The 13,392-nt window shown below is 44.8% G+C and overlaps 1 protein-coding gene across 1 annotated transcript; it reads left to right on the top strand.

Moving 5' to 3' along the window:
* The first annotated feature begins 1,822 nt into the window (after positions 1-1,822).
* On the top strand, positions 1,823-5,999 carry LOC136455907 (RNA-binding protein P-like). Its single transcript, XM_066455631.1, has 2 exons — positions 1,823-3,321; positions 4,196-5,999. The coding sequence occupies exon 1, from the start codon at positions 1,918-1,920 to the stop codon at positions 3,319-3,321; it is 1,404 nt and encodes a 467-aa protein (XP_066311728.1). The 5' UTR covers positions 1,823-1,917; the 3' UTR covers positions 4,196-5,999.
* Positions 6,000-13,392: the final 7,393 nt, after the last annotated feature.

The following is a 13,392-nucleotide window of genomic DNA, read 5'->3' as shown; positions in this document are numbered from 1 at the left end:
GGTAGCCTGAGATGGCAAGAAAAAACCTCAACAATAAAGAAAATGAGGAGGTTCGTCAGCAATCTAAACACTTAGGTAAAGACTTTCATACGCACTACAGTTTTTTAGCCCGTGCGCACACTCACATCCCACCGACTCCCGTACTCCCAGCACCTGCATTCTCTCTCTCTCTCTGGCGACCGACGAGCTCCTCCCTGACGATCTCCTCCCCATGTCCACGCCCCACCCGCGCGAGCTCCTCCCCCAGTGCCAGCCATGGGGGATTCGGCGGATCCGACGGCGGCCATGGTGGATCCGACGAGGTAGGCCTCCTCCTCCTCCTCCTCCTCATGGATCTCCGAGTTAGGGTTCTAGTGAGCTCTTCCTCTCATCTACCCTAACTCCGACAGGCTTAGAAGGGAAGGTTTGGGGGAAGAAGGCCGGTCAGGCGGTAGGGATGGCTAGAGGGCGGTTAGGGGCCCTAGTGGCGGCGAAGACGGCTGGGCCAGGTCGGGGTGGGGGAGCTCCGGCGAGGGGGGGGAGGGGGAAGGCGGCCACCGCGGGGCACGCTAGGGTTTGGCCGGAGCTCCGCGGCTGCGATCGGACGCGGAGCTCTGGCCAAACCCTAGCGCACCGTGGCGGGGCGCGAGCGACGACTAGGGCCGAGGACGAGGTACTAGTGCAGCCATTAACAGGAGGAAAAAGGGGGCATGAGGTTGAAGGCGGCCATGCGTGCCTAACGCACGCACGACTATTTTTTAGCTGCATCCAAACACTTAACTAGATTTGATCTTTTTGCTACTTAGACGAGGTAAGATTTGGCTAAACATTCAAACATTCCATAGCCCATATTTTTCGTCATGCTTTGCACTTACCACAAGCATCTATGGAAACACTAACCTGTCTTGATATCTTTGCTTTGAAACTAATGACTAGTAGAGGATTTCGAGGAACTAATAAAACAGAAGGAAGTAGGAACGTGCCTTCCTTAGACTCGTATTTCAATTTTGCTGATCTTACCAATGATGGTTATCCAAAAGATGAGTTCCCACCGGCAAAGAGGAATATATTTTTAGTTATAGCTTTCGAGGGAAAAAAAAGAATTGAATCATAGGAACGAGCAAACAGGAATACACACAAAAAATATACACAGATGTCTCATTAATGCTTCTCAGCCAAAGAGCGTCTAGCTCAAACGGTTAGGTGATCCAGCGGCACTCGTTCTAGGTTCAACTTCCCGTGAGAGCGAATTTCAGGCTGAGGTTAGTCCGTCTCCATAACTAAAGCACTGGGGCACACCGCCCCAATTTTCACTTGGGCGACGGAAAGCCACCACGTAAGAGTGGGGGCGGGGGTTCGGGAGTTTTCTCGGCCGGTTGAGAAGGTCATTCTTCTTATTTATAATGCTGCGGGGGCAGTCTTAACCCCGGTCGAGTTTTTTTATTAATGCTTCTCAACATGGTTACAGCATGCTTGCTCCGTTGCTCACACCGTGAGGGAATATATTTTTAGTTAGCAGGCCACCTCAAACTTCACGAAGGAAATCAAAACAAGGGTGAGAGTGGATGTTTATTTTCCTTCGAAATGGTAGGCTGGCAATAGTATTTCAAAGGAAAGAAAACGATCTTGCCTACATTCTAAACACTCTCTCCGAGTTTCTTTTCTCCATTTTACATTTCATGTACTTTTTTTTCCTCCAAAATTTCTTCAATCCGAACCGCCCCTAAAAAAAAAGAGAAAAACTAACCCCCAACTCTGTTAGTGGGCCTTTCTTACATTATTCAGGCCCAGGACACAGGATGCACAGACAGCCCCGTCCGACGCCGCCGTTAACTACCCGTACGAGACGGCGAAGTCGTCCCATCGTCTCCCCAAATCCCCTATCCATCGAAACCCTAGCGCGCAATCCCCGGCTTCCCACGCCGTATCGCCGTCGCCATGGGCAAGAAGCGGAAGCTCGAGCCCAAATCGGCGGCAGCCGTCAAGCCGGTTAAGGCCTCCCCGACCACCACCAAGGCCTCCTCGGCCGCTGCAAACAGGTCCGCCACCGCTAAGGCCGCCGGTCTATCCGAGGTTCTCGCCCCCGCTGAGGCGGCCAAGGAGAAGCTGCCCCAGGGGGCAGGCGGCGAGGAGGAGGTAGAGGAGGAAATCGAGGAGGAGGTGGAGGTCGAGGAGGAGGTGGAAGTGGAAGAGGGGGATGGCGAGGGTGAGAGCGACCCGGCCTCGATCCAGGCGCTGCTGGATTCGTTCCCCAAGGACCAGCTCGTCGAGCTGCTACGCGACGCCGCCGTCGCTCACGGCGACGTGCTAACCGCCATCCGGCACGTGGCCGACGCCGACCCGGCTCAGCGGAAGATCTTCGTCCACGGCCTCGGCTGGGACGCCACAACCGACACCCTCACTGAGGCGTTCGGCCCATACGGCGAGATCGAGGACCTCAGGGTCGTCACCGATCGCAACACGGGCAAGTGCAAGGGGTACGGGTTCATCCTCTTCCGTCACCACTCTGGTGCCCGAGCCGCGCTACGCGAGCCCCAGAAGAAGATTGGTAACCGCAGCACCGCCTGCCAGCTCGCCTCTGTTGGCCCTGTCCCTGGTGGTGCAGCCAACAGCGCTGTGCCAGCCCCGGCTCAATTGCAGCTGCCACCAGTGTCAGAGTATACGCAACGGAAGATATTTGTCAGCAATGTTGGTGCAGATATGGATCCGCACAAACTGCTTCAGTTCTTTGCAAGGTATGGTGAGATCGAGGCAGGCCCGCTTGGGCTTGACAAAGTCACTGGGAAACCCAAGGGATTTGCTCTTTTTGTCTACAAGACCATTGAAAGTGCCAAGAAGGCTCTTGAGGAGCCACATAAGCATTTTGATGGAGTGGTGCTGCACTGCCAGAAGGCGATTGATGGACCAAAGCCGAGCAAATTAGGAGGAGCTGGAGGCTTTTTTGGTGCTGGGGCTTCAAGTGGGGGCAAGGGGTTTGCTGGTTATGGAGCTACTAGTCATTCTCTGCCCGGAACTGTTGGTATTGTCCAGCCAATGTCACCTCTGGCACCTGGATTGGCTTCACTGCCTGGTGGTATTTCTGCTGCCCCAGGCGTGGATCCTGCTCTGGGGCAGGCCTTGACAGCTTTGCTTGCCACCCAGCAGGGGGCTGGGCTGAATTTGAATAGCATTCTGGGGGTCGGTGCTAATGGATCAGGGTTGCCTCCGCATGGGGCAACTGGAGCATTGGGTGGTAGCGGTGTGCCGGGGATGCAAGGTGGTTATATGGGTGGCTATGGTGGTTCTGGTGGGTATGGGGGTGCTGCTTCAGGAGGCCCCAGAAGAAATTACATGGGTCATTAGGTAAGATTTGGCAGGTAGATGCATCGAACTGCAGGAAACTTGTTTTGCAAAAAAAGAAACCTTGCGATTTTACTTGTTCTGATTCTGATACGGAAATTGGTTTTGCATGTCCATAGATGTTAGACTCACCACTATCCTCGTTATTGTTGCTGTATAAAAGTAATCTTTCATTTGCATTGTTTTCATGGTTAGATTTTTTTCTGGTTAACCAGGTACTTATGATGATAATTAGCATGTCCCCAGTAGAAATTTAGTTATCTTTTCAGGTTTAGTTTTCTGAAACGGCCAGTTTGTATGTCAGGGATTAGAGTTTGAAATTTACATTCATGGCCTGAGAACTATTAATGTCTTCATCGAAGTATTTTCATTTTTCAATAATTGTCTATTGTCTTGCTGTTTGCTGCTTATATGGGATAGCTGTGCTATTAGCTAGAGGTTTGAGGTATTTATTCATCTGGTTGTACAGTGTCCTCGGTAGTTCATTATCTACATATTTGAGGTTTGTGACAAGTCCTACAGTTTTCATGTGAGTCAGTTTTGCTGTTCCTTCATTTAACGTGTAACCTTCATCGTAGTACATTAGTTCAGTTATTGGCGTACAGTATGCCTGGCAGGCAAATTTTGTTTGCACTTTGCAAGCATAAATTAGTTTCATGACAAGTCTTATTGTTTTCATGTGTCTCCAATTTGCACTATTTTGTTTGCCATGCAGATAGTGCGTATGCATTGACAACCTATTTTTGTATTACTTGTTTTCAACTGACAGCCCAGACCACAAACCACAGTTATGCTTTATTGGGAAGGTTGTCTTTGTACACAAATACTATCTTTGAGAACTGTTTCACTTATTTTAATCTATCTTGCTATTTGACAGGATGGTTATAACTATTTTACTGTGGCCAGATGATTTCTACATATTCCTGCTTGGCACTTATATAAACTTGCTGTTTTAAGCTGTTTCTGGCTACTCAGTTATGCCTGTGGTCAAAGTTTTCATAGGAACTTTAGTTCCCTCCACCTATCATTTCAAAACGAAACAGTGCTTTGTACAACTATTTCAATTTTCAAAAGGACATCTTATGTCTGCAAGACTATTGTAAAAGACTTAATGTGGATTTAAAGCACTGCGGTATTTAAAGATATTACTGTTTTTGTACGGTTTTCAAAAAGGCCAACTTAAGGCTTGCAAAACTGTTGTAAAAGACTTCCTGTGGGTTTAAAGCACTGAGCTATTTAACGACAATGGTTTCTTGTTTTATATGTATGGTTTCTAAAGAGGCGATCATGTGGCTTGCAAGACTGCTGTAAAACATTGTGGATTTTACTATGTTTCTGTTTTCACCTTTTTTTTCTTTTTTTGTACCATAAAGCTGTTGTTATGTTTAGACATAATTTGTACTCTGCATTGACAAGTGTCATTTTAGTTGCCATCCTAATTTGCAGGCAATGCAGGTCTATTTCTTAACAAAGTTGATATTTCTCTCTTTTTTTATATCTAAAATAATATTCCCTAGTTTGCAATTAATGTGCTTTATGTGGACAAAATGTCAAAGTTGAGAATGTTTGCTACTCCCTCAGTCCTAAAAAGAATGCAATTGTAGGTTTGAGATGAGTCAAGCTTTCTTTAAATATAGGTTTGCTATGAAAATATATTTCATAACTAATCTAATGATATTTATTTGGTATCATAAGTGTTAGTAATTTTTCATATAGATTTGGTCGAATTTGAAATTGTTTGACTTCTCAGGAAGTGAGAATTGCATTCTTTTTGGGATAGAGGGAGTGGTTCAAGTGAAATATTTGTTCATGGTATTGAAAGAGAGGCTACTAAATGCTACTTGCTAGGACTTTTTTTGCTGGAATGATCTTCTTGGTATAGCTTATCTTTCTCATATCTGACCGGACAATTGATTATGATTATGTGGCAGGTGCACACTGTTGTATACCATCTGACTTTGTGCATTGTCGGCAAAGGGAACCTCTGTTTTGTTATGAACCTCATTGTTTTTTTTATGTGAAGGTTCATTGCCAATTTGACATACTCCTTTGCATGAGCGCACTAGACTATGATAATGCCACTTCGTAAATCAAAGGCTTTTGTATTACTCCATCCATTCTAAATATTAAGTCATTCCAACTTTCTCGGAGAGTCAAAACATCTCAAGTTTGATAAAAATTATAGAGACAATTATAAAGATTTATGACACCAAATAGGTATAGATTGTGGCATCACAAGTTTTAAAAGCAGTTAAAGATAGAGTTCTAGCACTGATTGATCCAATATGACTTGATTATTTCCTTGGTTTAATGTCTCGGCAAGGCCGGTTGAGGCGTGTTTGCAGTTGAGGCAGGTAAGTACGAAATGCATACATTACCAGGTCCAAGTGATGCATATAGCGGCAGAAAGCTCTCTTCTGTAAATTGTATACAATGGCGGCAATCTGTTCAATTCTCAGAGAAGGGAGAGTGTTGCCCGCAAGGAGGGAGTGGCAAGGTGGTGGTGGAACGTGGGAGCCCGCGCCCTGCTTCCACTAGCTTTGCAGCTTCAAACGGACCGTAACCGGATGATATATATGTTGTGTTGAATTAGGAACCATATATATAATTTATAATTACATGTAATTGTGCATGATGATATGTGGTGTGGAATGTCATGCGGTGTGGCTGTATTCCATTTTTACCCGAGACTTTGATCTGTCTTTGGTGCGTGAAACACCAGTTCATTTGATAAAGACGCAATTGTGTCGCAGATGATGATCTCGCTTAGAGTATGGCTCTGTTTGTCTCGCTGAAACTAGCAGAAAATACTGTTCTGGTTGAATTATTGTGAGAGAAAAACGCTGACTCCGTTTGGTTTGCTGAAACTGGTTGGAAAACACTGTTCTGGATAAATTATTGTGAGAGAAAAATATTGTTCTGATTAAAAAAAAAGTCAACGGCTGAAAAAAGAAGCTGAACAAGCTAGTTTTAAGGGGGGCGTTATTTCTACACGGGAGATGTAGGGGTAAGCTGCGTTAATTAATCGAGTGTCATCCACCGACTCGAGACTAGTGAGAACTGGAAGGTTATTTCCTATGTTGAGAGCCCTACGATACCAATTAAATCTAAGTTGTAGGTGAGTTAAGCCTCCCTCTATTAAGTGTGGCACAAGGCCTTTAAATAAACCATTGCTTTTGGTTCTATCCAGCATGATAGATAGAGTATCTCCCACTAAATTAAACAATAAAGTTGAAAAAAATGTCCACTGTCTAAGCCTCAGTTTTCACTTTTTTAGATGATTAATTGCTTGTTCTACATTTTCTGTTTATTTATTGTAATCGAATCAAAGTGCTACTTTCTCTTCTTATTCTAGCATGAGTTAGCTTTACCTTGTGAGCTGAACGAGCTCACTCGAGGCAGAGAACGAGCCGAGCCAAATTTAACTTTTAGCTCGTTATTAGGATACCGAGCCTAGTTGAGCTAGAGATCCTAACGACCTAGACTGAGCCGAGATGTTTTCCCCCCATAAAGTACTAGCCCGGTAGGCGCGCTGCGGCTGCGCCCACTCTTAAAGACACGCGAACAGTAACGGGGAATATGTAAAAACGTGGTGCTAAAATATCAGTGAACAGTAAAAACGGATGTCCAGTAAAAAATGATGGACAACAGTTAGTTGGGGACTATTTAAAACTGGAAAAAGTTTACTTAACCCCCCACCTTTCATATTTGGTCTACTTCACCCCAACTATAAAATCGTCTGTTTTACCCCCTGAACTTTCTAAAACTGTCTGTTTTACCCCCTGGGCGGTTTTCAACGGCGGGTTACTACAGTAACAGCGGGTCTGCTACAGTGAATATATAATACGGTATGCTTTAGTAACAGCGGGTCTGTAATTAATTAGAATTTATCTATAACTAAGTTATACATAGTCCAATGAGTACGAAATTTTTACTATAGTTCAAGCATACAATAATTAGCGTACCATAAAAATTTCACCATAATTGGACCATAGAAGCTGCAGCTATAAATTATTCTAATTAATTACAGACAAAATTAGATTTTCCAATTAATCTAAAGCTACAAAAAATTATACTAAAGCATACCGTATTATATATTCACTGTGTAGATCTACTCATGTGGAGTCCAATAAAATTAGATTTTTCATTTTATGATTTTTCTATGATTTACTATGATTTTTTAAAAATTCACCAAAAATAAGGGAAAAAATTCAAAACACCGACACTGTAGCAAACCCCGCTGTTGCTGTAGCAGCCCCGCTGTTACTGTGGCAAAACCGCCGTTGAAAACCGCCCAGGGATAAAATAGACGGTTTTAAAAAGTTCAGGGGGGTAAAACAGACAGTTTCATAGTTGGGGGTGAAGTAGACCAAATATGAAAGGTGTGGGGGTAAGTAGACTTTTTCTATTTAAAACTGATGGAACACTAAACGGCAAACTCATGAACAGTCTGAAATAGGAGCTGGAGCGCGGAGGAGGCAGGGATTTATTACTACTACAAATCGAGTCCCTGCCTACTTAACACAAGCGAGAGATAGCTTTTCAGCGGGTGATCTCCGCAGCTGTCGATTCGAACCCGTTGCAGTTTTGGCATAAAAAGTGTCTCCCGATTCAAGATTTAGTCTATGATCCGAACCGTCCGTCGTCGTCTTGACGCTGCGGCGAAGGTACATAGGACCGCTTAAAATCAAAATCATGACAAAAATAACCAATAGTCCCACCCAAGCACCTCTATATTCTGAGATAAGCGGGAGGTGAAACAAAACACTACTACCAGCCACGTTCCCTGCCTGTACCGCGCGGGAGGGCCGCGTTCTCCCCGCCGCGAGACGATTTCCACCCGCCACCGCCACCGCCACCGCTCGCCCGGCACGGCTCGTTGCGGCGCCCCGCTTCCCATTCGCTCGTTCGCGGCCTTCTGTCAGTTCTCCGTCTCCGCTCGCTCGCGGCCTTCCATCATTTCCCCGCCTCCGCTCGAGCTCCCCTCCGACTCCGCTGCTTCTACCGGCACTCGGTCGCAGGCTTCCCCTCTGACTCAGGAGCCTTTTACGCCAGTGCCAGTAAAAAAAGATGGCCTAATCGTCAATGCCCCTACAAAGTTGGGTCTATCACTGTCGTCCCTAGGTTTGAAAACTTCTTTCGCCCAAGCCATTCTATCGCCTCTCCGCTTGTTTTTTGCCGTTTGGGAGGCCTGACATGTGGGGTCAGGCATGAGAAATGACCTAGTTGCCCATGGGTATAGAGACAAAATAGGTCTCCATGTTGACCGGTATTGACCGCTCTTACTCTCCCCATCTCGCTTGATTCCTCCTCTGTCCCCACCCCCCAAGCCCTAGCGGCGATAGGACAGTCACTAGCTGCGGCGGCGGGGAGAGAAGAAATCGATCCCTCGTTCCTGAGCCTCGGCATGGGATAGTGGTGCAACGAAGATAACATTGCTCATCCTCTGCATTGGCGGCCCATGAAGGCGAACACGGCGACGGTTGACCGACCTTCCTGGTTTCGAGAAGGGTGAGTTCTATTTCCCCCCCTTGCTTGCTTGTTCGTGGTGATTGTGGACAGTTAGGTCTAAGTGTGTTATGTGTGATTGCTGCCTTTTGTGATCGTTGTTGTTCATCTGTAGGACGGATCCAAATAGTAGCTACAACATAGAATTTTGGATTGTTGCTGAAAATACTCATGCGCCGTGGTTTAGCTTGAACGAAGTTGTGGATGCTGATGTTGCAAACTACTCAAATGTGGTGTCTGGCATTGTGGATAAGTATCCTGGGCGTTATGGGGATGTTTTCAGTCTGTTTTACTGGTGCCATGACACAAAGATGAACATCCCCTTGACCAATGACCAGTAGTTACTTGAGATGTTTGCCAAAAATAAAGCTAGCAAGTGCTGTTACACGACTTTAGCCTACCATAAACCCAACACTGACCCTCCTATCATTCCTTCTTGGGATACCACTGCTAAGCAATCTGTTGAACCCACCATGACTCATTCCATGCCTTGTCCTAGCTTTGCAGAACCAAGTCAAACAAACAGTGAAAATGCAGATGATGCAATCCTTGCAAACCCAAACCCAGAGAATGAGTATGTGGGTGTTGATGAGGAAGGGTTGTACATTGACCTTGGTCCACAGCACCCACCACCTCCACAACCTCAGTCTTAGCCTCAACCTACCATCACACAAAATGAGTGCCCAAGTCCTGATAGAGCTGCATGCAATGAAAGTGACAGTGATGATAGAGTTGTTTCTGATGATAGTCCTGATAGAGCTGTTTCTGACGATGACTATGAAATTGACCCTGATGACTTAGATGAAATGGTGAAAGACCATGAGCCTAATCTGATGGCACCAGCTGATTATGACAGAAACAACCCCTCTATGGCTGTAGGCAATATGTTTGCAGACATGTTTCAATTTAAGATGGCTTTAGCTACTCATGCTGCAATAAGAGAGAATCGATATTTTATTCAAAAGAGTGATATAGGAAGGTACACAGTGTACTGCCACTGGAGGAATGATGGTTGTCCCTAGAGAATCCATGCATCAACCATGAGGGATGGTAAAACAATTCAGGTGATATATATGTTCATTAGTATTTAGCATTATTCTTTGTTCATATTTAACATAGTCTACTGCCTTAACTTTGATGATTTGATTCACAGGTAAAGGTGAACCTAGCCAGCCATGACTGTCAGAGCAAGAGGAGGACTGGAGTCCCTATTGGTTACACCCAGTACTGGGTTTGTGAGAAAGTTATGGACTGGCTCAAAGAAGATGGAACTTTGGGTACTACTGAATTGATCAAGAAACTCAAGGAACATTTCAAGGTGGAGATGCCCTACATGAGAGTGTACAATGGTAAGAATCTTGCCATTGATAAGATTTATGGTCCATGGGATAAAAGTTTTGACAACTTGTATAGATTTAAGGCATAGATTGAGAGTGAGAGTCCTGGGTCATTGGTTGTGATTGATAACCACATAATCAACAACAAGCTAAGGTTCAATAGGTTCTTTTTTTGCAATGAAAGCTTGTGTTGATGGTTTCCTTAGGGGTTGTAGACCTTACTTGGCAGTAGATAGCATATTCTTGTATGAAAGGTTCAGGGGACAGTTATGCATAGCATGTGCAGTTGATGGTTACAACTGGATGTACCCAGTTGCTGTAGGTATCATAGACTCTGAAACAAATGAGAATTGAGTTTGGTTTATGGAGAGGCTGAAGGATGCAATAGGCACCCTAGATGGTCTGACAATAAGCACAGACTGTGGACATGCTATAATGCATGGGGTTAGTGAGGTTTTTCCACAGGCTGAGCACAGAGAGTGCATGTACCACCTTGTGCAGAACTTTAAGAAGAGGTACAATGGCAAAATATTTGCTGATCATTTATGGGCATCCTCTTATTCTTGGACTAGGTACATGTTTGATAAGCATTACAATGCTATGGCTAGAGCCAAACCAGAGAGTATGAAGTACCTGCAAGAAACTCATAAGAAGTTGTGGAATAGGAGCCAGTATGGAGTACAGAGCAAGGTTGACTATGTGACCAACAATTTAGCTGAGTCCTTCAATGATTGGATAAAGAAAGAAAAGGGCAAGCTTTTAGATGATTTGATGGATACCATCAGACAGAAGATGCTGATTAAATGGAATAACAGGAAAAAAGTTGCAAAGAAGTTTAAAGGCAAGATCCTACCCCACATTGTGCAGAAGTTGAGGGAGAACAGCTTCAACCTAGACATTGATGTCATTATAGAGAATGATGGAGTAGCAGAAGTTTGTGCAAAGGGGAGCAGTGATACAGCATTTAGGTTTGTGGTGAATTTAAAGGAGAGAACCTGTGTCTGCAGGGTGTGGCAAGGAACAGGAATACCATGCAAGCATGCAATTGCCTACATCACTTTCATTCCTGGACAGAAGCTAGAGGACTATGTGGATGACTGCTATTCAGTGGAGAGGTTCAGAGCTGCATATGATGATGTGATCCCATCCATTCCAGACAAGTCTATGTGGCCCAAAGCCACACATGGCTTTTTTATGCATCCTCCATTGTTGAAGTCCACAGCAGGAAGAAGGAAGAACAAACACAAAGGAGCATTAGGAGGAAGCAGTAGGAAGATAAAGAGGCATGAGTGTCCTATATGCCATCAGTTGGGGCACCACTAGTACACTTGCAAGAATGGTGATCCAGCAGACATTGCTGCAATGAAACTAGAAAGGTAAGCATTTTTTGAGTCATCTTGCAAATTTTTCTAATATGATGTCCTAACTGCAGGAGTCAGCCAAAGAAGAAGCTAAAGAAAGCTACTGCAGCCAACACAGAGACAAGTATTGTGGTGGTCACACCTGCTGCAGGGATGGTTTTCCCTCCAAATGAGGCTGTGGACAATGCTGTTACCAAGAAAAGGAAGAGAAAAACCTCATCCACATCTACAAGTGCATCAACATCTCAGAAGTAATTTTCTAGCAGGTATGATGGTCATTCCTCTCCCTGTCATGTTTTTAATTTTCTAACTGTGGACAATGTTTTGAACGTGTGTTTACTTCTTTAAGATCTAGAACTGGATCAAATGATCCTGTTCCTATCTAAGCTATGCACTTGGCACCTTACCATGGCCCAGCTAAAGCCACAACTGAAGCCACAGACAGTGCCACAGTGATGGCATCATTGAATAAGCAGAGAAGCAGCTAGGTTGCCAGTCCAAGGAGGAGGAAGATTGGTCTCAAGAAGAAGCTCACTCCAAAGAAGGTTGCTACTTCCACTCTATAGGGTGCAGTTGACCCATCTAGCCCAGCAGCAAATACCAGAGGCAGAGAAAAGCTTCATCTTAATTAAAAAATAGGTGACTCAGCTAGGTGACTCAACTCTTGTCCTTTTGAAAAAACTCATGTTGGAGAACACCCATTTTTTGTGAACTTATGCCTATCATGTTAACATTATGTTGAACTTATGCCTGTGATGTGAACTGATGACTGTGTTGTGAACTTATGACTGTGTTGAAATACTATGTTGAACTTATGCCTGTGCAATGTTGGTATCATCAGTTTGGTCAAATGAAATGTTCACCATAAATTAGCACTATTGTGTGGTCTGTAATGACATTCCAACATTGATTCATTCATTGATACATCATTGTTCATTCATACATGCATATAGATGAGCACAGCCAAACACACAAACACACACCTACTTCTTCATTATTGCATACAAGGCAAGAAAGATGGCAACAAAGACTAGCTTCTCAATCCATTTTAGCTGCTGCATAACCCCATCAGCTCTGTCTTCCACTTCACCTCTAGCAGCAGCCTGGGTAGCTTCATGGATGATGGGCAAATGAGCTGGATCTGCAGTAGGTCCTGCTGCAACTGGCTACAGAGCCACTGGAGCTGCAATTTGTTCAGGAGTGACATCCATCTCATCCTTCCACTGATAGAACTGGCAACCTCCAGCCTGAGCACAAAATAGTCACCAGATTGTAGGAACCAAGCACTTGAGAAGTAGGAACAAACAAGAACATGACCAATGAACAAAGACATACCGAGAAGTATAGACACTTGTGGAAGACACGCTTGGTGTTCTTGCCGGTCATCGAGGTGAATCGATTAGCAAGCACCCTACAGTTGGGGCAAACACACCCGCCTGGTGAGCCGCCTCTCATAGCTACTGCTTGAAGCTTCAGACATGGTGAGTGTTGAGAGAAGTGAGTGGTGAAGAAATGGTGAGTGTTGAGAGAAGTGAGTGGTGAAGAAATGAGGAGTGCACTGTCTAGGGGAGCCAGGGTCATTTTGGCACCAAAGCCAACGAGATTGGCGTCAAAACCCACCTGAATAGCGTCGAGAGGCTAGGTCCTAGGAGTGGCATAGAAGAAACACAAGTTTTCAGTCATTCTCCTACTCCTCAGTGGTATTCAAGAGTCTTTTTCTACCTCCGTTACTCACCGTTAGTAACTACAATAGATGGAATAGCTTGGACGAAAGAAGTTTTTAAACCCAGAAACAATAGTGATAGACCCAATTTTATAAGGACATTGACGATTAGGCTATCTTTTTTAATGACACATGCTGCTGACTC

This window comes from Miscanthus floridulus, chromosome 6 (genome assembly GCF_019320115.1).
Source record: "Miscanthus floridulus cultivar M001 chromosome 6, ASM1932011v1, whole genome shotgun sequence".
NCBI classification, from domain to species: Eukaryota; Viridiplantae; Streptophyta; class Magnoliopsida; order Poales; family Poaceae; genus Miscanthus; species Miscanthus floridulus.
Note: the sequence above shows the minus strand (reverse complement) of the source record. Positions and strands in the feature narration are given on the sequence as shown.